Source organism: Onychomys torridus, chromosome 8, assembly GCF_903995425.1.
Source record: "Onychomys torridus chromosome 8, mOncTor1.1, whole genome shotgun sequence".
Taxonomy (NCBI): Eukaryota; Metazoa; Chordata; class Mammalia; order Rodentia; family Cricetidae; genus Onychomys; species Onychomys torridus.
The window spans coordinates 86952151-86977055 of record NC_050450.1 but is presented as its reverse complement, the minus strand read 5'-3'; the positions used below and the strand labels follow the sequence as shown (position 1 = coordinate 86977055).

At 50.9% G+C, this 24905-nt stretch overlaps 1 protein-coding gene across 1 annotated transcript; it reads right to left on the bottom strand.

The window, feature by feature from the left end:
• Positions 1 to 5731: 5731 nt before the first annotated feature.
• Positions 5732 to 21477, bottom strand: Rapgefl1 (Rap guanine nucleotide exchange factor like 1). The gene is made up of 15 exons (XM_036197063.1): positions 20586 to 21477; positions 17901 to 17979; positions 16506 to 16641; positions 16182 to 16279; positions 13251 to 13363; positions 12951 to 13118; positions 11672 to 11769; positions 11432 to 11554; positions 9478 to 9656; positions 9303 to 9393; positions 8754 to 8804; positions 8565 to 8652; positions 8297 to 8361; positions 7890 to 7944; positions 5732 to 7685 (listed from the first exon to the last, which is right to left on the bottom strand). The coding sequence occupies exons 1-15, from the start codon at positions 21103 to 21105 to the stop codon at positions 7561 to 7563; spliced, it is 1989 nt and encodes a 662-aa protein (XP_036052956.1). The 5' UTR covers positions 21106 to 21477; the 3' UTR covers positions 5732 to 7560.
• Between the last annotated feature and the right edge of the window lie 3428 nt (positions 21478 to 24905).

Below are 24905 nucleotides of genomic sequence, written 5' to 3'. Positions count from 1 at the left end.
TCACCTACCTGCAAAGTAGCAGTCATGGCTTCAGGTTCTGTGCTCTCCATGCTCACACCAGCGCCTCTGGCCCCTCCTTGTTGTAAATGAGTGGTTCTTAAGTGTATGAGTGTTCTGCCTGCACATGTATGTGTACCTCAGGGGAGCCTGGTCCCTTTGTGGGTATGAAGAAGGCACTGTGTCCCCTACAACTAGAGCTGCAGATGGCTGTGAGCCACCCTGTGACTGCTAGGACTCGAACCTGCGTCCTCCATAAGGGCAGTAAGTGTTCATAACTGCTGAGCCATCTCTCCAGACCCATGATTGTAGTTTTTATTATTTGTTTATTTATTTGGAGTCTCACTATGTAGCTCTAACTGGCCTAGAACTCACAATATAGACCAAGTTAGCCTCAAACTCATATTGCCATGGTTAAAGGCGTTCACCATCACACCCAGCTTATGAGACCTTTTTTTTTTTTTTTGGAGCTGAGGATCGAACCCAGCGCCTCGCACTTGCTAGGTAAGCACTCTACCACTGAGCTAAATCCCCAACCCGAGACCCTATTTTTAAATAATAATAATAATAATATTAGAATTGGGGAGGTGGCTCAATGGTAAAGTGCTTGCTGCCTAAGTGGGAGGACCCGAGTTTGGCTCTGCAGCACCTATGTAAATGCTGTGTGAAGGGCAGTTGTAACCCCAAAGGTGGGGGACAAAAACAAGTGGATCCTGGGGTAGCCAGCTGGGCTACCTAAATCAGTGAGCTTCAATGAGAGACACTGTCTCAAAAAATAAGATTGAGGATGGGCTTGTGACCCATACTCTTAATCCTGGCACTTCAGAGGCAGAAGCAGGCAGATTTCTGTGAGTTCCAGGCCAGCCAGAGCTATACAGTGAGACCCTGTCTCAAGTTGGGGGAAAGCTCTAGGCCAGATTCCCACTCCTAGGCACCTTGAGAAAGTGTTCTCTGTGGTGACACCTGGCGGTTGAGAATGTCACTGCCTAAATTCCTTGCTCTCCCCTACTTACCACTTCAACAGGGTTCTGGATAGGCTGGTCTTTGGACCACTCCAGATTCTTTTTATCATCTTACCATCCAGTGAGACCCAATGCTTCCGTTCAAAGGGTGGATTTGAGACCCAGGATAACAAGTTGGCCTCCTGTTGCTTCTGGTTTTAATTTTTTAAAATTTTGTTTAATTTATATGCATTGATGTTAGGCCTGCATGTCTGTCTGTCTGAGGGTGTCAGATCCCCTGGAACTGGAGTTACAGGCAGTTGTGAGCTGCCATGTGGGTTCTGGGGATTGAGCCCGGGTCCTCTGGAAGAGCAGTGAGGTCAGTGCTCTTAACCACTGAACTATCTCTTCAGCCCCTCGTTGCCTCTGTTTTAAAAAAAGAAAAAATGTCTCTATCCAGAGATGATGGTTTACGCCTATAATTCCAACACATGGGAAGTGGAAGCAGTTGGATCAGGAGTTCAAGGTCATCCTCAGCATCATGGAGAATTAATTCCAGGTAAAAACAAAAGTCTCTCAAGTTCTCAAATTTTCAGCTAGAAAGTAGAGCTGACACAGCCAGCCAGCTCTGTGGGTTTGCTGGAAAAGAGAATATGAACAAACCCTAGAATCTCAGAACTCAGGAGGCTGAGGGGGGAGGATTCGGAGTTAGAGGCTAAGCTAGGGAAACAAACCACGAACCTGAGCACAGGAAATGGCAAAGGCCCTGTTCTGGAATGTCACCCTGTAAGTAATGACTGATGACTGGTGGTTCCGAGAGTGGCTGAGACCAGGATGAGAGGCACACACTAACTAGGTCACTTCTGTTGCCTGCCCTGGGCTGGGAGCACAGCAAAGCAACATCCTCCGTACACAGCCGAAACTGCTCAGCAGCCACGCTCCCGCTCCCCCTGGAAGTCCTGCACTGGTCCTATAGGACGGGGCAGCCCTCCATACTGAGAGAAGCCCAATTCCTGAGCGACCCCAGTGGCTCTTCTCCAGCTGTTCAGTTCCATATTCTGGCTGCCGATGGAGGTACATGCATGTAGCCCAGCACTCAGAGGCTGAGGCGGGAGGGTGGAGAGTTTGAGACCAGCCTCGCTACATGAAAAGACCCTCTCTCCAAAAACCAAACAACTGGGTTGGGGATTTAGCTCAGTGGTAGAGTGCTTGCCTAGCAAGCATAAGACCCTGGGTTCCATTCTCAGCTAAAAAACAAAAATAAAAACAAACAAACAAAAAACCGAAAACCAAACAACCAAGCACACCAGCAAGAAGAAAACAGCCAACCCTGGCCCTGCTGTGGACTCATCTCTTCAAAGGAATTTTCTTATTTTCTCTGCTCCCATTCCCAGGCCAACAGTGATTCTCCTTGGCCTAATTCCTAGAGCACTTAGCATCTTGCATTGTGTCCTGCTCCTCTGGTTCCTATTACAACCAACTTAATTTATTCATTCAACAAATATGTATTGAGTATCTGCTCCGTGCCAGCTACTATTGCAGTTACGGCCAACGAGCAAGAAAGATCCACTCCCAGGGATGACCCATTCTGGTGTGGGAGGTAACCACCAAGCAAATGGACGAAGAAGCATAAGTGATGTCATGAGTGAGGAGCGCCTTGAGCAGAGCAGAGACAGAGAACAGAATAGAGGGTGGGTTTTGTCCGAGTGGCCAAATCTGGCTTAGGGAATGGAAAAGGCAAAATCATTTTGCCAACAATGATGGTCAGGATGGCCAGAGGAGAGTGAAGGACAGACAAAGGAACAGGAGATGTGATCAGGGACAGGGGAGAAGGGGTTATATATAATATTTAAAGATAGCCCTGGCTAGCCTGGCTAACTTTCTGTATAGAGCAGGCTGGCTTTGAACTTGGCAGAGATCAGCCTGCCTCTGCCTACTGAGTGCCAGGATTAAAGGCATTACAAAACATATACATTTTATGTGAATAACCCAATGGGTATACACATGCCTGTGGAAGGTTCACAATATGGGACATTTCTATTACTCCAGAAGGCCCCAACATAGGCCATACAAGTCCTCAATATCCCTAAGGACCACCCTTTTTTTTTTTTTTTTTTTTTTTTCTCTCCAGGCTAGTCTTGAACTCACAGAGCTGTCTGCCTCTGCCTCCCCAATGCTGGAATTAAAAGGCATGTGCCACCACCACCAAAAACATTTATTTTTTTTTTGTGGATTTGTATTCTCCTGTGTTGTAGTGTGTATGTGTGTGTGTGCATGAATGTGCATATGTGTATTTTTGTTTTGGGATGAATTCTTCCTCCATAGTTCAGACTTGCCTTAATTTATGACCTTTCTCCAACTTCCTAGAGTGCTGGAATTCTACATGTGTGTCATCATAGCCAGCTTTCTCTATGGTGTATGTGCATATATGTATTCAGGTGCATTTGTACATGCATATGAATACAGAGACCAGAGGAGACTGTCAGGTGTCCTTTATCGCCCTCCACCTTATTCCCTTGAGACAGAGTCTCTTACTGAGCCTGAAGTTCACTGTTTCAGATAGGCTGGGGGGCCAAGAAGCTCCTGAGAACTGCCTGTCTCTGCTCCCCAACACTGGCACCGTAGGTATGTGGGGCCATGTGCAGCTTTTATGTGGACGTTGGGAATTCAAACTCAGATATTCATGCTTGCATAGCAAGTGATTGTACCCACTGAACCATCTCCTCAGCCTCCCACACAGCTAGCTTTTCTATCTTTGTGTCTTTGTTGTTTTGAGATAGGGGTTCACTCTTTTTTAAACAGGTTATTTTATTATCTTTGTGAATGTGGATGTTTTGTATGCATGTACATCTGTGCATCATGTACACGCCTGGTACCTGCAGAGGCTAGAAGAGGACGTAGGAATTCCTAGAACTGAGTTGCAGATGGCTGTGAGCTGTTACATGGCTTCTAAGAATTGAGCCAGGATCCTCTGGAAGACCAACCAGTGTTCTTAACTGCTGAGCCATCTCTCTAGCTCTGTCCCCCTTTTCTGTTCTTTTCCTTTGCTTCCCTACGCCCAGCCCTGAGGAACTGAGCAGGTGTTCTACCATCAAGCTATACTCCCAACCCCTCTGGAATGTAAGGCGTAGCTGAAGCTAGCCTCGGTTTGCAGCAACCTTCCTGTCTTAGCTAACCAAGTGCTGTTTAATTCATCACTATAAAATTGCCGTAATCACCTAAGTGGTCCCCGGCTGTAATGTCAGAACTTGGAGGCAGAGGTTAGATGACTGAAGGTTCCAGGCTAGACCAAGCTACATAGTGAGACTGTCTCCGAGTGGGAAGAAAGAAGGAAAAACAACCATAAAACAAAACAAACAAAACCCCTCCATGATTGCTAGCATATATGCCTTGGACTGATTTCTCTTGGGTATGTGCTCATGAGTGGAAATGTTAGGTCATGCACTATGTATTTGTTATATAACCCACTTTTAGCAGATATTGCCAGTTTTCCAAAGTGGTAGTGCCAGTTTACACTCACCAGCAGCCTTTAAAAGTTCCAGTGGGCCGGGCGGTGGTGGCGCACGCCTGTAATCCCAGCACTCGGGAGGCAGAGGCAGGTGGATCTCTGTGAGTTCGAGGCCAGCCTGGTCTACAAAGCGAGTTCCAGGACAGGCTCCAAAGCTACACAGAGAAACCCTGTCTCAAACCCCCACCCCAAAAAAGAAAAAAGAAAGAGAGCTGGGACTGGCTGATAAGATGAGAGAGGCTGGGCATGGCAGTGCACCCTTTAACCCTAGCACTTGGGAGGCAGAGGCAGGTGGACCTGCTGTGAGTGAGATCACATAGTGAGCTCCGGGCCAGCCAGAGCTATCTAGTGAGGCCCTGTCTCAAAAGCAAGTGAGCGAGCAAAAAAGATGAGGGAGAGTACGTGGAAAGAGAGAGGTAAGTTCAGATATTCGTTTCAGACAGGGTCGAGCTATGTCGTCCATAGACCTCGCTATCCTGCCACCACCACCCCCAAGTGCTGGGATTACAGGCACGTACTACCACACCCAGCTGGTCAATGTGTTTGTGGATGGGCGCATGCGCAGAAGCCACGGTGGGTGCATAGCAGCCAGGGGACAATTTGTGATGTCTTTTCTCTCCTTCCACTTTTACACAGGTTCCGCTTTCAAACACTGGTCATCACCAGACTTGCAGGGGAAGCACACTTTACTCGTCAGCCAGCTCACGGGCCCCTAAGTTCTGGCTTTTGCCTTGAAAAGCTGAGTGGAAACCCAGTCAAAAGCAGAGCAAAGTTGGGAGAATGAGAGGTCTGATAGCAAGATCCAGGGAGACTTAGACGAGCTAAGGGCTCACATAAGGCTATCTAAGTGCGCAGTGTCTCCTGGAGGTCAGGCTACCGCGAGCGTTAACACAGGCTCCGTGTGCCTCTCTGTCTTGGCAAGACTGGTAACTGCCGGCTGCTTTTTAAGCTTGTGTGGCCTGCAGCAGGCTGAGCAGGGCCGGGAGAGCAGGCCTGCCCCATCCAGCCCTATAACTTCACCTCAGACCTTGCAGGGTTAGAAGTGTGAGCCCATATCCAAGTGACCCGGAAGAGGTGAGAACAGAAACATCTCCTGAGTTCCAGACACCAGACACAGATCTTGTGAGGCAGGCTCCTTCTTCTCCCACTCACATTTGCCAGGTCACTCTAGACAGCCCTGCTGAGGAGGCTTAAGTGCTGGGAGGGCACCCCCTGTTCCCTCTCCCAAGCTCAGCCCTTCCCCCCACCCCCCCGTTTCAGAGAAACACTGGAGAACACTGGGCAGTTCATTCATAGACTTGAGTGTATTTTCTCTATCCAGCGGTTTCTTCATTGACAACTGGGCCTGTACAATACACACGGTTCACTCCGTTAAAGCTACAGGGTTGGGGGGTGGGAGCCCCTGAGAAGCAGTGGGGCAAGCATCACAATCAGAGGCAAGCAGCAGCCAACGGATGGGGAGGAGGTGTTCTTGGAGGCTAGGGAACTAGAGAAGGCTGATGAGGGGTTGCTGAAGAGGGGCAGGAAGCTTGGGCTGCAGGGGGAGCAGCCAGAAGTTGCATGGAAGAAGCAGAGTATGGGGAGATATGGTTACCATTACCATCATGGGCTGGGGGTGGTGGTGGCATGGTCACCATCACCACTAGGAGCTTGGGGGAGTGGTATGGCATGTCTGTGGGTATTTTGACAGGAACTGCTGTATAAAAGGGACTGTACAACATAACCTATGATACAATGTTTACATATGATACAAGGTTCTTTCCCTCTTTGGGTTTTAAAAAATAAATGTACAATTCCAGAGCTTTGGGTAAAAAATATATCCACTCCCAGAGCAGGAGCTACAGCTGATTTCCCAGCTGCCACGGCCACCGTTACCTCTTCAGAAGGGTCAGGAAGGAGGGTGAGGCTGTGCCAGGAAGCCCCACCCAGTAGCTGCCAAGAGCCCCTGCAACCCCTCAGCCCTGGAGCCCTTGATGGGAGAGGGAAGGGTGCCGGAGAGGTAATAAAGGCCTTTCTGGAGCCCAGCTTCTTCTTTACAACCAATGCTGCCCTGCCTCCCCACTTAGGGAGGCGCCAGCTGCCCCAGGTACTGAGGTCCACCCTGAGTCTATAGAAAGACAAAGGGCGGGGTAGGGGTGAAGACAGATAGCCAGACTGTGTGGTTGGTGGCAGACACAGAGCCAGAAGAAGGATGACAACTCCCCCCTTAGCAGTGAGATACCCCCAAAAGCAGAGAGGTATGGGCAACAGGTGCCCCTCCCTATCTCCCGATACCACTGCATTCTACCCACTGCCGGGCAGAGATGCAGGGTCCTGGAGGCAGCGTAAGCCTGTGTTTCCCTGAGCATCTTTATGCCTCTCACTGTCATATACCCAGAAATCTTGGGGAAGCTTGGATGTGGGATTTACAGGAGCTAATGGGTACTAACTCTCTTGCCTTCTGATATTGCCTGCCTTCAGGAACAGGTTGGCCCACAGTTTTCACATGTAGGACAGCAGGTGGAGTTGGGCAGGGAGGGAGGGAGGGAGGAAGGAAGGGAGGGAGACAGAGTCAACAAGGGTAGCACCAAACAGAAGGGATCCTCAAAAAACAAAAGCAAAAAAAAACAAAAACAACCAAGCAAACAAAATCCCCACTTGTGATACTCTCCCTACCTTATCAGATGCACTCTTGTTCCCTAAGAGGGGACATGTAAATCACACACACACACACACACACACACACACACACACACACACACACTGTCTTGGGGTGTGTATCCAGGGATCTCAGCCCCCATAAGGGGGAAATAATCAGGTGGCGGGGAAGAAGGCTTCCAGTGCCTCCGGTACCACAGCTGAGATCTGGCAGCGGGTGCTTCCTTCCTGCTTGGGAAGCAGAGTCTGGAAACTCCATCTCTGGAATAGACCTCACTGGGAGAGGTCAGAAACCAGGAGTGTGGAGGAGCATGGTAAGAGGGCCTCAGCAGGACAGACAGACACACTTATGCATTCTGGTAGATCAACCCAACTCCAGGGGAAAGATGGCCGATGTGGGTTGTTGAGGGCGTCGTGCAAAGTGCTTGAGTACCAGGTGCCAAGGACCTAGGTGGGAGCAGCTGGGCCCCTCAACTCTCATTGACTATTAGCCTCCAGCTTGTAGGAGAGCTCGAAGAGGAGATTCTGGTTGTCGATGACCTGGAACTGGCGCACATAGGCCTTGGTCTGCAGGTGATGTGGGGAGGCCTCCATGTCCAGGCCTGGGGTGTAGAGAGGGAGAAGTGGTCAGCTCTCAGCTTCCTTTTATCCCCTATATGCATGCCTGGGCAGGGCAGGGCAGGGCGAAGGGGTGAATGGGGACAGCTATCGGCAGGGAGCCCAAGCGAAGAAAGAACTGAGCAGTGTAACAAAACATGGAGTTCTCCCACTCCCTCTTGCACGCTCACTGAGGACCAGGTACTCACAGAGGGGCCGGCTCCGGTATTTTCGGATTGTCCTCACTTTCTCAGCCACGGAATGCTGGGAGATGACAAGGAATTAGCCCCGAAAAGGGCACAGACAGCCGCTTCCCCCTTCGTTCTCAACTGAGTTAGCCAGTTCTGCCATCTCCAGGCTCCAGGGATGGGGCCTCTGAAGGGCCAAAGGATGGGTGAGAGCAAGGTGCCAAGAGAGGGAGGTAGAATGGCCCGCAAACTGCCTGTCAGCTTTGCCTCTGGTGGGTGGGTTGCCACAGTGACGCCACCAGAGAGACAGTCTGGAGTCTGTTAGGCAAGCTGGGCACCAGAGGAGAAGGCTGCTATTTTGAGGAAGTGACAGTGACGGGAGAGGGGGAAAGGATGGGCACAGCCCCTCGCTCCCAGGTACCACTCACCAACTTCTCAATGTTCACCAAACCATCCACCAGGGTCTTACTCCCCTCGTGCAGGAAGGTCAGGTCTAGGGAACAGAAAGACAGCTAAATGTGAGGACTGTGTAGGCAGAGGGAACCCATGCCCCCCTCCAAGACACATGCGGTTTGGGGGGGGGGCACTTCTCTGCAAGTAGGCACTCACAGCTGAATTGAGAGGGGCTCTGAGGCAGGCCTAGGATGTGGAAGAAGGGATTGTGGAGAGGAGAGGCACAGCGTGGGAGGGACTGACCTTTGAGGATCAGGGGCACGAACGGAATCACAGGGGGCTTCATTTTGGAGATGATTTCTCGGTAGCTTTTATGGTTCCGGCAGGGGTCCTAGCATTCCAGAGAAGGAGCAGAAACAGATGGGCCCCTGGTACCCCCCCCCAAAGGTGTTTCTCATTCTCTAGGAGCTGATGAAAGCCAACCCCACTCACCGTCAAGTCCTCAAATTTGCGGAAGAGGTTCTTGAATTTCCCTGGCAGTTTCTGCAGAGAGTTCGAAGGGAGAAAAAAAAGAAATGTCAGCGTGGAGCTTCTTGAATTTCATGGACGCATGTGATTAGTCTTTCTTAGAGGGTTATAGGCTTACATGTCTTTCAGGGGGAGGAAATGCTAGCAGGTGAGGACATAGAATCAGCCCTAAGGGTAAACCAGCCTGGAACTCCCTGAGGAACAAATTATTCTGGACATAGTAAGACCTATGCAGGCACCGTGGACAAAGGCGCTCCCAGTGAGTGCTGACAGAGACTCAGCTGATGCTCACAGTAAGGGCACATGGGCTGGGAGTCTAGCTACCTTTTACTAATTTGCAAAGACGTGATGTGCAAAGCTCTACGCCCTGAGAAGCAGAGGCCAGGAGAGGGCACCTGCTTCCCACTGGCACAAAGATTCCCCACAGAGCAGCAGCAGCAGGAGGGGACCACAGATCCTGAGGTGGCATGACCAGTCTGGCACTGTGGGGAGAGAAGGGAGAGGTCGCCTCACCTCCCAGGTGAGCCGCAGGCGGCTGACGGCAGCGTTATCCAGTCCCATAACCACAGCATAGAAGGACAGGAGGTCCTGATTCTGCTTGCAGCTGTGTGGGAGGGAGGGAGGCAGCGAGGTTAGGGCGCATCTGGGAACTGGTACCTCCCCAGCCTCCAGCAGCAGCAGCACTCACATGGCGGCGATCTTGATGAACTTCTTGAGCAGCTGGACCCGCTTGCCCGGGGCCTCACAGAGCAGCACCTCCGTGGCCACCCAGTGAGTGACCTCGCTGCAGCGCTGCAGCAGCAGCTCCAAGTTGGCTGTCTCCCGGCGACCACGCTCCCCGTGGAACACATAGTCCACGAACTCCAGCTGCAACCACCGGGCAGAGCGGAAGCCGGGGCAATGGGGATGTGGGTAGGAAGACGGCCGGACCGGACGCACAGAGCACATGGAGAAGGAAAGACAGGAGTGAGTGGGTATGAAAATAGAAACATGGGACAGGAGAGGACTTACTGGAGACAACTAGTGGGAACAGTGTTCTCCACGTAGTGAGCAAGGAGGGACCACGCCCATGCCCTTGCTGAAATCTGTGTTCTCTTCCCTCTGGGAGACACTTATCACTGCCTTTTATCTTTCTTTCTTTTTTTTAGAGGATGGAGCGATGGCTCAGTGGTTAAGATCACATATTGATCTTGCAGAGGACCCAAGTTCAATTCCCAGCACCCACATTAGGCAGCTTACAACTGCCTGTTACTCCAGGGAATCTGACACCTCTATGACCTTATACACAGAAATATACAAGTACTCATGAATAAATAATAATAATAATAATAATAATAATTTAGAAAATGTTTTTTATTTTTGGGGCTGGAGATATTGCTCAGTGGTTAAAATGTGTACTGATCATCCAGAAAACCTAAATTTGGTTCCCAGCACCCACAAAAGGAGGTTCACAACTGTCAGGGGGATCTGATGTCTCTGACCTCTGTGGGCAACTGTATCACATGTGGGCATGTATGCATGCACACACATGCACATACACACACACATATACACTCACAATTAAAAATAAATCTCAGAATAAAATTGCCAGGTGTGATGGTGCATGCCTTTAATCCCAGCACTCAAGAGGCAGAGGCAGGTGGATCTCTGTGAGTTCAAGGCCAGCCTGGGCTACAGAGTGAGTTCCAGGACAGCCAGGGCTATATACTAAGACTCTGTTTCAAAATCAACAAACTAAGACTTTAATATTTATTTGTGTGTGTGTGTGTGTGTGTGTGTGTGTGTGTGTGTGTGTGCGCGCGCGCACGCGCACACATCTATGTGCACATTTGTGTAAAGGCCAGAAGTGGGCATCAGAGCCCCTGACGCTGGAGTTACAGGTGGTTGTAAGCCACTGGCCACTGGTTTTGATGGGGCTGGGACTCAACTCTGGCCCTCTGGAAGAGCAGCAAGCACTCTTAACCTCTAAGCCAATTCTCAGGCCCTCATTTTTTTTTTGTCTGTTTGTTTTAATTTATTTACTTTTATTTCACATGCTTTGGTGTTTTGCCTGCATGTATGTCTGTGTGAAGGTCTTGGAGTTACAGACAGTTGTTAGCTTCCATGTGGGTACTGGGATTTGAACCTGGGTCCTCTGGAAGAGGACCACTTAACCATCTGAGCCATCTCTCCAGCCCCCTTATTTTTTCGTTTTGATATGGGGTTTCCTGTATCTCCAACTCATCATGTAGCCCAGGATAATCTGGCTTCTTCTGCCTCCACTTCCCAAGGGCTGAGACTACAGGCATCCACCACCACACCTGATTTATTCAGTGGTGAGGACCAAACCCAGGGTTTTGTGCATGCTAGGCAAGCACTCTACCAACTGAGTTACACCCTCAGCTCGATAGTAAACATCTTTATGAATCCTGATATGAATTCCAATTCAGAGTCTATGTAGGCAGCCCCTGAAACAGGCTGCCTTAGAGGCTCTCTCCTGTTTTCCCAGATGAGGGACAAAGGCCTACAAAGGTTTTACTTGTGCTCTGCCCACCTGTGTGCTGCCAGGGAGCCTTCTAACTAGGACTGTCTGCTGCAAAAGCAGCCGCCTACCAGCACCTGGCCCACCCCACCTCCACCCCCAGCACAAGCCTCAGGCCCACCTCATGCACACATCGGAAGAGCTCCCAGTGGAAGGCGGTGAGATGGTTGGCAATATCTTCAGGTTCCACCCGGTGGATCTCTGTGTCTCCAGGGGAGACCTGGATCTCCTCAGGAAGGGGTACCTGGTGGCAGGTGGGGTCAGAGAAACTTGGCTCCCTGTGGTAGGGTGAGAGACGTGCTCTCGGCAGCCCCTCCCCCCAGCTCTTGTTACCAGCCAAGACAGGTGAAGGAATTCTTACCAAAGCCTCATAGCTGTCCCGGGTACAGGCAAACAGGTGGCTGTTGATGCCCAGAGTGGTGAAAACACAGTCTTCCGTTGGCTGGAGGAGGACCTTCTCTGCAGAGGAACAGGCTGTTCAGCTTTGGCCACCTACACCTCTCACATACATACCTGAGCCACCATCACCCTTCCCACCCAGAAACCTATAACACTCTTCGGACACATCCTAGATTAATGGGATTCTTATCGTCACCAGCTTATACCATATTTACATTAAATTGTTAAACGTTTTCTCCTGCATTTATAGACTCCACCCCATATGTAACCTGTTTCTCATTCCTTCATCTCTATGACACTGGACAGGCTGGAACACTTTTTTTCTTTATGGAAAATAAAGCAAAGATTAGCATGACTGAGCATGCCTGAAGTCCTGGCACTTGGGAGGCTGAGGCAGGAAAGACTGTAAATTCTAGACCAGCCTGAGGGGTTTTTTTTTTTGTTGTTGTTTTTGTTTGTTTGTTTGTTTGTTTGTTTTGGTTTTTTTGAGACAGGGTTTCTCTGTAGCTTTGGAGCCTGTCCTGGACTAGCTCTGTAGACCAGGCTGGCCTCGAACTCACAGAGATCCACCTGCCTCTGCCTCCTGAGTGCTGGGATTACAGCTGTGCGCCACAACCGCCTGGCCTTTTTTTTTTTTTAAGATTTATTCATTTATTATGTATACAGAAGAGGGCACCAGATCTCATTACAGATGGTTGTGAGCCACCATGTGGTTGCTGGAAATTGAAGTTGGGACCTCTGGAAGAGCAGTCGGTGCTCTTAACCTCTGAGACATTTCTCTAGCCCTCAATATAAGGTTTTATACAATACACACACACACACACACACACACACACACACACACACACACACACTATGCTATTGCTGGCTCTTTGCCTCTCCACAGGATTAGGACCTACCCTATGTCTTCAGCCTTAAAAAAAAAAAAAATGGAGCATATGAAATGCTGGGGAGAGTTGTGTGTGAAGGACCAGAACACAATCTCCAGGTGGGTATTAGGTAGCACCCAGGACAGAACTGAATGATTCTGAACCAGTGTGTCCCAAATTTAAATGTGCATAGGGATCCCCTGAGTGGGAGGGGGGCGGGTCTGGTCCAAATTGTAGATTCTAATCCTGTAGATTTGGGGTAGGGTCTCCTAGGTGATGCATGCACTCACCAAGGCTGGACCCAAGATGACACTCTGAGTATCAAGGATCTCGAATTTAGCCTTTACCCCTGCCTAATGTGCTGACCCTCACCTCCAGAGGAGGCAACAGCGACCAGGATGAGGGCATCCTCACGCTCTGCCGGCTCTTCCGAATACTGCAGCTTCTCTGTCACAGAGCCCAGAATGTCCTGCACTGATGCTGAGAGGCGGCTGCGTATGGTCACGTAAGAGTGGTCAGGCATGTAGACCCGGCAGAAGACTGGGCAAAGACAGGAAGGGTTCTGTGAAAGGGGCTGTGGAGACTCCGTTGAAGGTGCAGAAGGCCCAGGGACCCCATCCACCTCCCTGAGCCACCCCAGAAAATTATGCTTTTCCTGATGGCCATACTTACTCTCATCAGAGCCCCGGAAAGCGACCCGGGTCTGCAGACAGGAGTCTATGCGGCGGAAGTGGCGGAAGAGCGGTTTAACCGGCTTGCCGGGCGGCTGGCTGTCCTCTGGAGTCCTGGCAGGAACACAGCCGGGCATCAGCAAGCCCTGCCAGGCATATGGAGCACCAGGCAGGAACATCAACAGGGAAAGCACAAGGACCAGCATAGGACGACTGTCCAAGTGATGATCCGGATCCAATGCCGCCTCTTTCAGGGGCTCCTCCCTAGGCTACCCATCTAGGAGTCTCAAATGCCATAAAACAATATTGTTTGTGTTCAGGACATCTTTTCTACAAGACTGACAGGTTTTGAGGAACGGGATTAGTTTATACGGAGTGTTTTTCACCCTTCAGGGTCTAGCACACTTCTTGGCACATGATAGGTAGTAGGACATCAGATGTCTGAGTTTTGCCGAAAAGGACTTCACAGTCTGCGAAGGAGACAGACGTGCACGCAGCTACTTCTAACACCAGCCAGGAAGTCAGGAAGTGTTGGTGAGATGGCAAAGGTACCGGGGAGTGATGTGGTGTGGGGGAGGATGGAAACTCTTCCCGAAGGAAGGGCAAATCTGAGGTGTTTCCATGGAAGAGATGGCCCCTGACCTGGACCTTAAAGGATCACGGGAAGAAAAAGTAGGGACGCACAAAAGTTGCCGGAGTAACAGGTGAAGAGGGATGTATGAGAGGAGATGGGAAAGATCAGCAGATGGCAGGAAGGGAGGGGGGTGCAGGAAGGGAGGGGGTGCAGGAAGGGAGGGGGTGCTGATGCTGTGCGAGGGCATTTAACTTGGAGACGTTAGGGAACACGGATGCTTTGGGAACAGGAGGGTGGAGGCATCGTTTGAGGAAGTCTAGAAAATATCTTTGGTGTCAGAAGAGAGGAGGCAGAAAGATGCAAGGCCAGGAGCTGAAGTCCCGAGCGGGAAGTCCTGAATGGGCCATGGCAACAGTCTAGGCAAGAGTTAATGAACCTTGTAGCACCAGGAATGGAGAGGAGAAATGTACTCCTGTCCTGAAGCTAGTGAGGTCAGTTTGGGGGAATTCTACCAACTGTTCGTTTAGGTAATTGCGGGGCTTAAACCCTGGACCTTACACATATTAGACAAGCAGCCCACCACTGAGCTATATCCCAAGCCCTTATTAATTTTTTTTAAAGACTTATTTATTTATTATGTATACAATGCCCTGCCTGTATGTATGCCTGCACGCCAGAAAAGGGCACCAGATCTCATTACAGATGGTTGTGAGCCACCATGTGGTTGCTGGGAATTGAACTCAGGACCTCTGGAAGAACAGCCAGTGCTCTTAACCTCTGAGCCATCTCCCCAGCCCTAATTTTTTTTTTTTTTTTTTAATTTGAGACATGATCTCACTAAGTTGTCCAAGGTGGCCTAGAATTGATGATTCTTCTCCTTAAGCCTCCTGAATACCTAGGATTACAGGGATGTGCCACCACGCCTAACTGATAGATATTGTTTTTGTAAGATTCATTTGTATTTTGAATGTGTATGGGTGTTTTGCCTTGTGTACCATGTGCAAGCACTACATTTGGAGGTCAGAAGAGGGCATCAGATCCTCTGGAACTGGAGTTACAGGTGGTTGTTAGTGGCCATGTGGGTGCTGGGAATCCAACCTGGGTCCTTTGGAAGAGCAACAAGTGCTCTTAACCACTTGTTAAGAGCAGTCCCTGCTAACTGATTTTTTTTTTTCCAAGACAGGGCTTCTTTGTGTAGCTTTAGCTATCCTGGAACTCGCTCTGTAGACCAGGCTGATCTTGAACTCATAGAGATCTCCCTGCCTCTGCCTCTCAGGTGCTGAGATTAAAAAATGTATGAGCCACAGTACACTAACTGACTTTCTAAGGACAGCTATTAAATATGTGTGTGTTCACTCATACACACACATTTTGCAAACTTGAGGTCAAATAAATTATTATAAAAAAGACAGTTCCAAGCCAGGCAGCACGGCACAAATCCATAATCTCACCTTGGAGGCAAATACAGAAAGATTGCTGCAGGTTTCAAGGACTCTGTCTCAAAAATAAATAACTAAGAAAAAAAGAAAGGAACGGTAGTTTTCTAAGTTCTTTTTTGCTGTTTTGTATTGCCTACGCTCCGGCTTTTTGACGCTTCTGTAACAATGTGGTGGGAACACTAGTAACCACTACTGCAGATCGCATCCCAGCTTTGCGGTCAGTGATGCCTTGTTGATAGCTTGGTGAGAGAATTTACACTGTGAGAATCAGAGCGATCAACCAGAGCTGTTTCTCATAAAGCACAGGTTGTTAAATATCTGCCAGAACACTACCATATTAATAGACAAACCGATGGAAAAATGGACAAAAACTAAAAAAGCCTGGACCTGGTATCTGAGACAGGAAGATTATTGGTAGAAGCCATCTTGGGCCACACAGTAAGTTGGGGGTTAGCTTGAGCTATATAGTAAGACATGTTGCTTAGCCCTCCCCACCAAAAAAAGAAAAAAGAAAAAAAAAAAGAAAAAAGACTGGGTTAGAAACAGTGTTCTGTGGTTCTGTGTTACTGTCCAGTAAAGGAAAGGAGCTGAAAGAAACCATATTGAAGAGTTGAAGGGGCTGGAGAGATGGCTCAGTGGTTTAGAGCACTGGCTGCTCTTGCAGAGGACCCCATCTCTGTTCCCAGCAACCACGTGGTGGCTCACAGCTGTCTGTGACTCAAGTTCCTGGGGACCCAATGCCCTCTTCTGACCTCAGCGCACCCAAGCATGCAGGTGATACACAGATACACATGCAGGCAAAATGATAAAAATAAATAAATATCTCAGAAGCAAGCAAGCAGACAAACTAATATGTTGAAGCCACAAGACCAGAGGCAGCCCCTATAATAGAGGAATTCAGGGAACCCCTCCCCCTCACTTTAGCTCCACTGTCTCCACCAGCTGGTGCAGCCTCAGAGTGTCCTCTCGGAGGTCTTGGTAAAGGGACTCATCCTTCATAATCAGCAGATACAGTTCCTAGAGAGAGTGACAGATGAGGTGAAGGCAGATGTCTGATCCTAAGGACCACTCACTGCAAGGACTGAGGCATGGCCTCCATGCCTCAAGCACTCAGGAATCACAGGGACCGAAGCCCACTGGCATCTTTTGCTCCAGATGCCCACCTTGCAGAGTGTGACTCCTTCAAAGGGCCCCCTTCCAGAGCTGAGAGCCAGCTCATACACCTTTTCCTTGTCAGGCCCACCTTGATAATGTGGCCGGCCCCTTCTTCCTCTTGTAACAGTCCTTGGTAGGTATCCAAGAAATGGAGGAGTAGAGCTAGACAGGCTTGCTTCCGGCCCAGCCCCTCTGGACCCTCCACATCCCTTGACTGAACAAAGCTGACCCCTAAGTTAAGTAAAAGTTCTGGATAGCCAAGGAAATTGGGAAACGCAAATTGCCCCCAAATATTCTGGGCTTGGGTACCAGAGGAAAGGTTTTCAGGGCCTTGGAACCAAGAGTTTTTTACTCATACCAGCCACGGTTTTGCTGACAGTACAAGGAGTGAGGGCTTCAACTTGACCACATTCAGCTCTTGCCTGTTAAAGAGGTTCGCTTGAGAATATTGCCAGGACCCATCTAATCTCTGGCCAACCCACAAACCTGACCTTACCTCATGGTGAGGCCTGATTATTCTAAGAGAGCCTGACATTCTCCTCAAGGGCCTGACAGGTACAATCAGATTCTAAAATAATTCAAAGAAGCCAGGCATGGTGGTACAGTCCTGTAATCCCAGCATTCAGGAGGCAGAGGCAAGAGGACCACCACAGGTTAATGATAGCCTGATCTACATTAGAAGTTCCAATGCCTGGTGGCACACACCTTTAATCCCAGCACTCGGGAGGCAGAGGTAGGCGGATCTCTGAGTTCGAGGCCAGCCTGGTCTACAGAGAGAGTTCCAGGATAGCCAGGAACACGCAGAGAAACTCTGTCTCAAAACAACAACAACAAAAGTCCAAACTACCCAGGATTACATAGTGAGACCTGTCTCTAAAAACAAAAACAAACAAACAAAAAACAAGTAAAGTGAATGCTATATGCTAGCAGGAGACCCAACCAATAGGCCGGCAGTAGCTCATCTCTAGCTGACCCCACTGAAGCACTACCACGGCCTAATGCTGATATCAAACCCTACGTTTAGAGCAATATCTTTTATTTATTTATTTTTTTATTATGGTTGTTTTTTTGAGACAGGGTTTCTCTGTGTAGCTGGCTGTCCTAGAACTTGCTCTATAGACCAGGCTGGCCTGGAACTCACAGAGATCTGCCTGCCTCTGCCTCCTGAATGCTGGGGTTAAAGGTGCCTATCACCACTGCCCGGCTTGCACCTTCCACTTGTATAGGTCTCCCCAGAGCACTCCCACACCTGGGGCAAGGCTGATCCTCAGAGCAGCCCCGAGCAGAGCAACTATTTATCTCCACTTGACTGACTGAAGCAAACTGAAGCTCCGGGTGTGAAGCCATCTGCCCAAGGTCACACAGCTGATGAGATAGAGAGCCGGCTGTATCTTCTCAGGGAAAGCTTGCACTGGGTTGTAGTTTGTGGGTGGGAATGACTCCCCTCTTGGTCTGCCCTTTTATAAGCTCCATAAAAGGATATTACTGGTGTAACTCTTGTAGAAACTTCTCGGTTGGCAGGAAGAGGGAATGGGTGAGGACAATGTCATCAAGCAGAATATCTGTGGAGATCAATGGGTGTCGCAGATGTCAGGATGGCGCTTCTAGAACCGTCTGGAAACCCTGCGCCCTCATTTCTTGCCTCTTTGGTAAGGCTGGAGCCCTGGCCACCTGCCCTGTCATGCTCTGCACACGCGCACACACATGTATGAAGGTTCTGGGCAGCCGCTGCGGGGGTGGGGCTGGCAGCTGCCAAGGCAGCTGGAGAGAAGGGGGGGGGTGCCTCTGAAGGCCATGCACACTTCTTTTCAGTGTGTGGGAAGTTGGTCAGATAATACACCGTGCCTGAGGTCTGCTAGGAAAAAAGGAGTCCACAGAAGGGACCCTAAACAGAGAAGTGGCAAACAGAGGTTATAGTCAGAGGGTGTAGGTGTGTGGGGATGTATGTCCATCCTCCCTCACCACGCCTTACCTCACAGCTTTGAGACGGCAGGTGGGGACCAGCCCCATTAAAGTTAGGAGAGACAGACTGCCACCCCTTGTTCTCAGGCTTTAAATAGAGCTCCTGTGTCCTCTGGGTGCCCAGAGGTGGAAGGGTTAATGATGAAGAGGAGAGGGGAGGGTTCCTCTCACCACCTTCTTCCACACCCCTGTCTGGGCCTGGCTCAGCCAGTCAGCCAGGTACAAGGTCGCCCTGACTTGCAGCCAGCCTTGGGGTGGGGCAGGGCTGCTTGGCACACACAGACAGACAGGCAGGGCACAGGGTGGGAGCCAGGTGTCCTCACCAGGACAGGTTAGGGCCAGGTCCCCAGGCACTGCTCCAGGACAAAACCAAGGCTTCTGACAATTGCCCTGCTGCCAGTGCCAGCCCTGAAGGGAGAGGGAACCCAAGATTGTCTACTTCAATCTATTTCATTTCGCAGATGAGAAACTGAGGCCCACAGCTAAGAGGCACTTGCCTCGAGCCAAAAGAACCTAGATTACTGAGTTTTAGTTCTTTTCTCAACAGAGAGGCAAACAGGGTGTCAGAGTAGAATCTAGTGGCCACAAGGGGCTGCCTAGACTTCTGAGGGGCTCTGGCTGGGTGTGGAGAGCCCTCAGCAAGCAGTTGCTTCCTCCTACAAGCCTGGGAGGAAACCAAATGGCTTGAGAACACGGCTTGTATTGGAAATATTGGAGTGGCAGGTTAAGCTGGTCGATTTCCCAAACCAGTTTCTCTGGGGATTCAGCCTGCCAAGCCAGATAATCTGGGTGACAATTCGGGAGTCTTAACCCAGGGGAAACTGAACAATCTGTGGCATCATGCCCCTGCAGAAAAAGAAAGTCAACCTCTCTCTCCCTCTCTGACCAGCTACCCTGCTGAATTCTGAAAGTAAATGAGAAGCGCCCTGGCCCTCATGCCCAGCTCCATGGATGGGGACTAGGCATAAGGTGGCCTGACGTTCTTCCTAGCATCTTTATCTCACTAGAGTGTGAATGATAAAACCAGAGTAAAGGGAAAGGAACATGGGCAGAGTGGGGGAGATGCTGATACGGGGGCTACAGTTTGGCATCTGTTTCTTCCAAAGCAGGCTCTGGTCCAACGCACAGCCTCCCTGGGGAATGTGTCATAGAGACACAGGGTGTGTGGTGTAGGCGGGAAGTTATGGTTAAGAGAGCTGTGTGTGTCTGATATTTTTTCTAATTAAATCCAAAAGGTGTCAGCTCCCCAGGGCAACTGCAGCCCGAGCCAAAAGAGAGGACCCAGACCTTCAGGAAAAGAAAAGGGGGGAAAACAAACAAACCAAAAACCAAACAGAGTAGAGGGGAGCGACATCTACTTCTAAAGACAGCATTTTGCAGAGGATGAGGAGCAACGTGTAACGCCCTCATCTTCAGGGTCTCAACTTTGGGCTCCCAAACCTAAGACCCTTATGGGTTCAGTGGAGTGTCTAATTAGACCTACAGACCCTGATGTCCTCCACCTCAGTGCTAACCAGTAATGTGGGGCCTCGGTTCCTCATGAGCTCTCTAATAGGGTGCTGGTGGAGTGGGGTGAAACGGTATCATCATTTAGGGAACAAGCCTCTAGGGGTGTGGCTATTATTTTTCAAAGAAGCCTTATGCTGAGGCATGACATAGGGAGGGTGGGAGCCGCTGAGGCCCAGCTCCTTCTGGATGCTGCAGTCTCCTGGTGCCTTCCTTAAAGACCTTCAAATTCACCCCCAAGGAGGACACTTTCCCAAAAGGCAGCTGGGCCCTATGCCTATCCACACTGCCCCACCAAGAGAGCCAGCCTGTGCTCTGCGGTCGTCCACACAGCCAGGGGAATCTTGTCAAGGTTTTTAGGCCTCGGATATGGTCTGGAGGGTGGTAAAACCTCAGCTGGAAAGCTTCCTTCCATCAGGGTGTCAGGCCCTAATTTGGGGGCATGGGAGGAGGTAGGCAGTATCAAGGGCCACGGGGGACTGGCTTAAACGTCCAAGGGAGAGGGAGGAGGATGGCTGAAGGAGAGGATGGTTGGCTTCTTCCCCGAGGATGAGGCTCACGTTCGGAGAAAGGTCGGTGGGCCTACCATGTCCCCTTCCCCTATATTACTGCGGGGTTACCCTCAGCTCCTACACTGGTGCTAAGGACAAGAAAAGAAACCAGGGCACCCCCTGGCCCTGGGAGGGATGAGCAGACTTACCTGAGGCGCCGCTGTCCCTGGTAGTCCCTCCAGCCAGGCGCTCCAGAACCCGGTTCAGAAGATGCTCTGGCCGCTCGGGGGCGCCCAGGGGGGCCCAGGGAGGTGAAGCCAGGGGCTCGCCCGGGGATAGCTCATCTGAGGAGTACGAGGAAGGGGAGCGCAGGGGTACCCCGCACCCCAGCGGCCCGGGCTCGGGCACCTCCTCCAGCTGCAGCCAACACGGCCCCCCGCTGCCCGGCTCCTCCGAGAGCCCTAACGGCTCTCCCCCTTCCTCCTCGGCCGGTGGCTCCAGCCCGGACTCGGCTGAGGGCTCTCGGAGGAAAGCTGGGAGCAGCAGGCGAGACACGCTCTGACGCCGCTGCAGCGGCCGCGGTCCCCCGGTCGGACCGCCGCCCCCGCCAGGGCCGCCACCCCCTCCCGGCCCTCCGCAGCAACCCGGACCCCCGCCGGGACCTCCTGCCACCGCTCGCCCTGCCAGCTGCGACGTCTGCTTCTTCAAAAATTTCTCCAGTGGCTTCATGCCCCCCCCCCCCGCCCCTCTCCCAGGGGCCGCCGGGGGACCCAGGTGTCCCAGGCGCGGGCGGGGGGGGCGGGGACACGATGCTCAGAGCCGGAGGAGCAGAGCCGAGGGCCGTGCCAGGCGCCGGACTGCCAGCCAGAGGTGGCCGAGGCTCGCTGGCCAGAGTCCAGTGGCCAGTGGCCGGGGGAGGTGCCAGAGGGGAGAGGAGCTGGCTCTCAGCAGCCCCCCATGCTGGCTGCGGCCGAAGGGCGGGCGGGCAGGCGGAGGGGCCGGTGTCCCCGGCTCAGCGCTCCGGGGCCGGGCTGAGGCGGCAGAGGCAGCGGGCGGAGCGCAAGGCTGAGGACGCGGCGGCGGCGGCGGCGGCTGCGCTCCTGGCCCCGGGGAAGGTGGCAGAATTGAGACCGCGCCCCCTCATCCAGTCCCCACCCCTACCCTGCCTAGGCCCGCCCCCACGCGGCCGCGCGAGGCTTGAACTTGGGCGCTGGTGCTGACCGCGAGGAAAATTCGGACTTGGTTTCTGACAGTCGCAGAAGCTAAAGGGCAAAAGAGGGGGCGGGGGGATTTAGCAATGGAGAGGGGAGTGGAGAACCAATGGTTCTCGATTACCGGGTCTCTTACGATCATTTCAAATAACCAGGGAAAACCTTTGAAGTACACCTTGACGCGCCGACCTGTACACAGGTAAGGCTTAGAAGACTTCTGAACTCGTGGCATCTTTCCCACAGTTATGTGGTCTTTATCTCCCACCCGTGAGAAGGGCTGGGACGGCGTCTTGGGTGAACTGGCATTGGCACTGGGGGCGGTACCCACATCCTTCTCTGATAGGGTATAGTAGGTGGTGCAGGGCCGCCCTGTAAGGCAGGTACCGGCAGGTAGGAAAGAGCCAGGCAGACCAGCAGGTCGTGGCAGGTCTAATTGGGGTGAAAAGATAGTAGGCAGCGAGAGGAGGCCAAGAACACAAGGGCACCCTAGCCCAGGTAGCAGTAGCAAAAGGAAGCCAGACCGAAGAGGTGGGTGGTAGGTCCCCAAATTGCTGACTATTGTCACCAAGCACATAAAGTTCATGGAATGGGAGAAATGCTGTCCTTACTCCTGATGGCCATGCCAGAGCATTCTGCCACCCAGGGTACACTGCGATTGGAAGATGAGGCTGAAGAGACAGTGTGAACACATCCAGGCTAGGTATGCACAGTGAGGGAGTATCACCAGGATCCTGGTGGGTGGGGCTCCTTGGACAATTCTCCAACCCTGTTTACTGTGCACCAGCCAGGCATGGAAGGACAGGAATGCTAATAGCTGGGAGTGGTGGGACTGACGGGGTGTGCACTACACTTGTGTTGCTGTCTGTGCAAACCCAGTTGCATGTGTGCATGTGTTCACAGAAATAAAGCTCTGCACACCCATCTGTGGATTTGGAGAGGGAACAAAAAAAAAAAAAATAGCTCTGATTTTGGCTAAGAAGCTAGGTTTGAGTATTGACTTTCTGGGTTCCCGTACTCGGACACTCAGCATCTCAAGGTTGAAAGTAGAAACTGGCTTAGAATGGCTTGGAGCTCCCCAGGTAACCTTTTAGGAACCAAATAAGAAGAGGGGAGGGCTTCTCTTGTGCACATGCCACAGTTACCAGATTAAGCGGTTGCCTTGGTAACCTCCTCTCTGGGCAGGATTTGGGATTGTCGGTTAGGAAGGGTGAAAAATTAGGGAGGGTAAAGGGTGTGGGGGCTGGAAATAAAAGGGACTGAGAGACTTCTAGAAACTAAAGGCTTGGTTTTCCAACCCTTCCATTCAAGGCCTTGAATCAGAAGAAAGGGGGGCATTAAGTACTCCCAGAACATCAGTGGTTTCCACTATGGCTACACACTGGAATCACAGAGGAGCTTTTCAGAATTGCTGGTGCCTGGGTTACACCATAGATCAATTATGAGATCCTCTGAGGCAGGCCCAAGGCTTCTGTTAGATTAGAAAGCTCCCCAGGTGATTCAAATACCCAGCATTGGGCCAGGCAGTGGTGGCACACACCTTTAAGCCCGGAGACGGGAGGATTTGAGTTGGAGGCCAGTTTGGTCCACAGAGCAAGTTCCAGGACAGGCTTCAAAACTACACTGAGAAACCCTGTTTCAAGCAAACAAAAAAACAAACAAAACAAAGCCGGGCAGTGATGACACACTGTAATCCCAGCACTCAGGAGGCAGAGCCAGGCGGATCTCTGTGAGTTTGAGGCCAGCCTGGTCTACAGAGCTAGTCCAGGAAAGGCTCCAAAAAGCTACAGAGAAACCCTGTCTTGAAAAACCAAAAACCAAACAAAAAACACCAACCAAAAAACCCAAATAGCCAGAGTTGGTCAACCCTAGCAGGCTGCAGATATCAGAGGTATTTGCAATTGCAAATCCTTGCTGTTTTACCTACAAGGTTGGTCCATGAACTGACCCTACTGAGTGTGGGGTTTGGGGGGATTGATAGGGCATCTGTACTACTATAAGAAAGGTAGGGTGGTGTAGAATTACTTAACTGAGGGAATGGAGGCCAACAAGCTTAACTGAGCCTGCCCAACCCACGAGCTTCTAAAAAAGGTATTGGACAGGGCTACCAAAGGCAGTAATGTATCTGCCCCTTAAACTCCCATTATTTCTGCCCACAGAGAGGCAGGCTGAGAGGACGGAGAACCTGAAGGCTTTGCTGAGCTTGAGTTTCTTCTTGCTGAGCCGGTTACCAGGGCAACAGAGAGAGCAATGGGCTCTAACCAGAGGACTGGGGAAGAGGCAGGGGTGAGGAAGAAGCATCCTAATATTCCTTTCCTGCCAAAACCCACTCCCAAAGTTGGTTGGCATTCTTTGCATGACCCAGGAGACCAGGCATATAGTTAGTTACCCATCACCTGTGGGACAGAGGGAAGATGTCCCAATGACACCCACACCACCAGTGTAAAGCTTTGTGGAATCAAGAACCATTGTTTCCAGCCCCACAATACCCAAATGTTCTTCCATACCCATAGTGGCCTTCGTATAACAGTTGAGAACTTCCACCCAGGGAAAGTTAATTCAAAACTGGTAATTACTATGTGTCTTCCTGAGTCTCAAGTGAAAGGCAGAATGAACCAGTTGGTGGTTTTGTTTTCCTTGTCTTTACCAGAACCAAGACTGGTAGCTGTCCTTCAGACTGTAGGCCTTGGTATTTTAGTACAATTTCCCCCTACCCTTCTACCCTCAAGACAGGGTTTCTCTGTGTATACCTGGCTGGTGCTCTGTAGACCAGGCTGCCCTTGAACTCAGAGATCCTCCTGCCTCTGCCTCCCAAATGCTGGAATTAAAGACCAGCATTCTTTAATCCCACTATGCCCAGCTGCGTATAGTTAGTTATCTTTCTTGGAAAGTAAAGACAGCACTAAAAGCCAGTCATAGTAACCCACAGTTTTAATCCCAGTACTTGGGAGGCAGAGGCAGGTGGATGTCTGTGAGTTCCAGACCAGTCAGGGTTACATAGTGGGCCAGAAATTTTGTGTGGTAGTACACACCTGAAACTCTAGCACCTGGGAAGTGGAGACAGTAGGATCAGAAACTGAAGGGTGAGTTAAGAGGCCAGCCTGGACTGTATGAGCCCCAGGTCTGAAAAACAAAAAAAGAGGGATAGAATGAGAAACTATTGGTGAGCACATTCAAACTTGGGGCCTCACAGGGACTCCTTACCTCTCTGACCTTCCATTTTACCAGTTTGTGCTGGCTCAAATTATGACTATGATTCTACAGTGAAATTAGAGTGTCTTTCTTTCCTCCCAAATCAAGATACATATAATAACTGGCAAC

Coding starts and splice junctions, on each gene's coding strand:
- Rapgefl1 (XM_036197063.1), bottom strand. CDS start 21,105: ATGAAGCCACTGGAGAAATTTTTGAAGAAGCAGACGTCGCAGCTGGCA. Junction 8,653..8,753: donor GCAAATTTGAGGACTTGACG/GTGAGTGGGGTT, acceptor CTGGAATGCTAG/GACCCCTGCCGGAACCATAA. Junction 8,362..8,564: donor CGTGCCCCTGATCCTCAAAG/GTCAGTCCCTCC, acceptor TCTGTTCCCTAG/ACCTGACCTTCCTGCACGAG.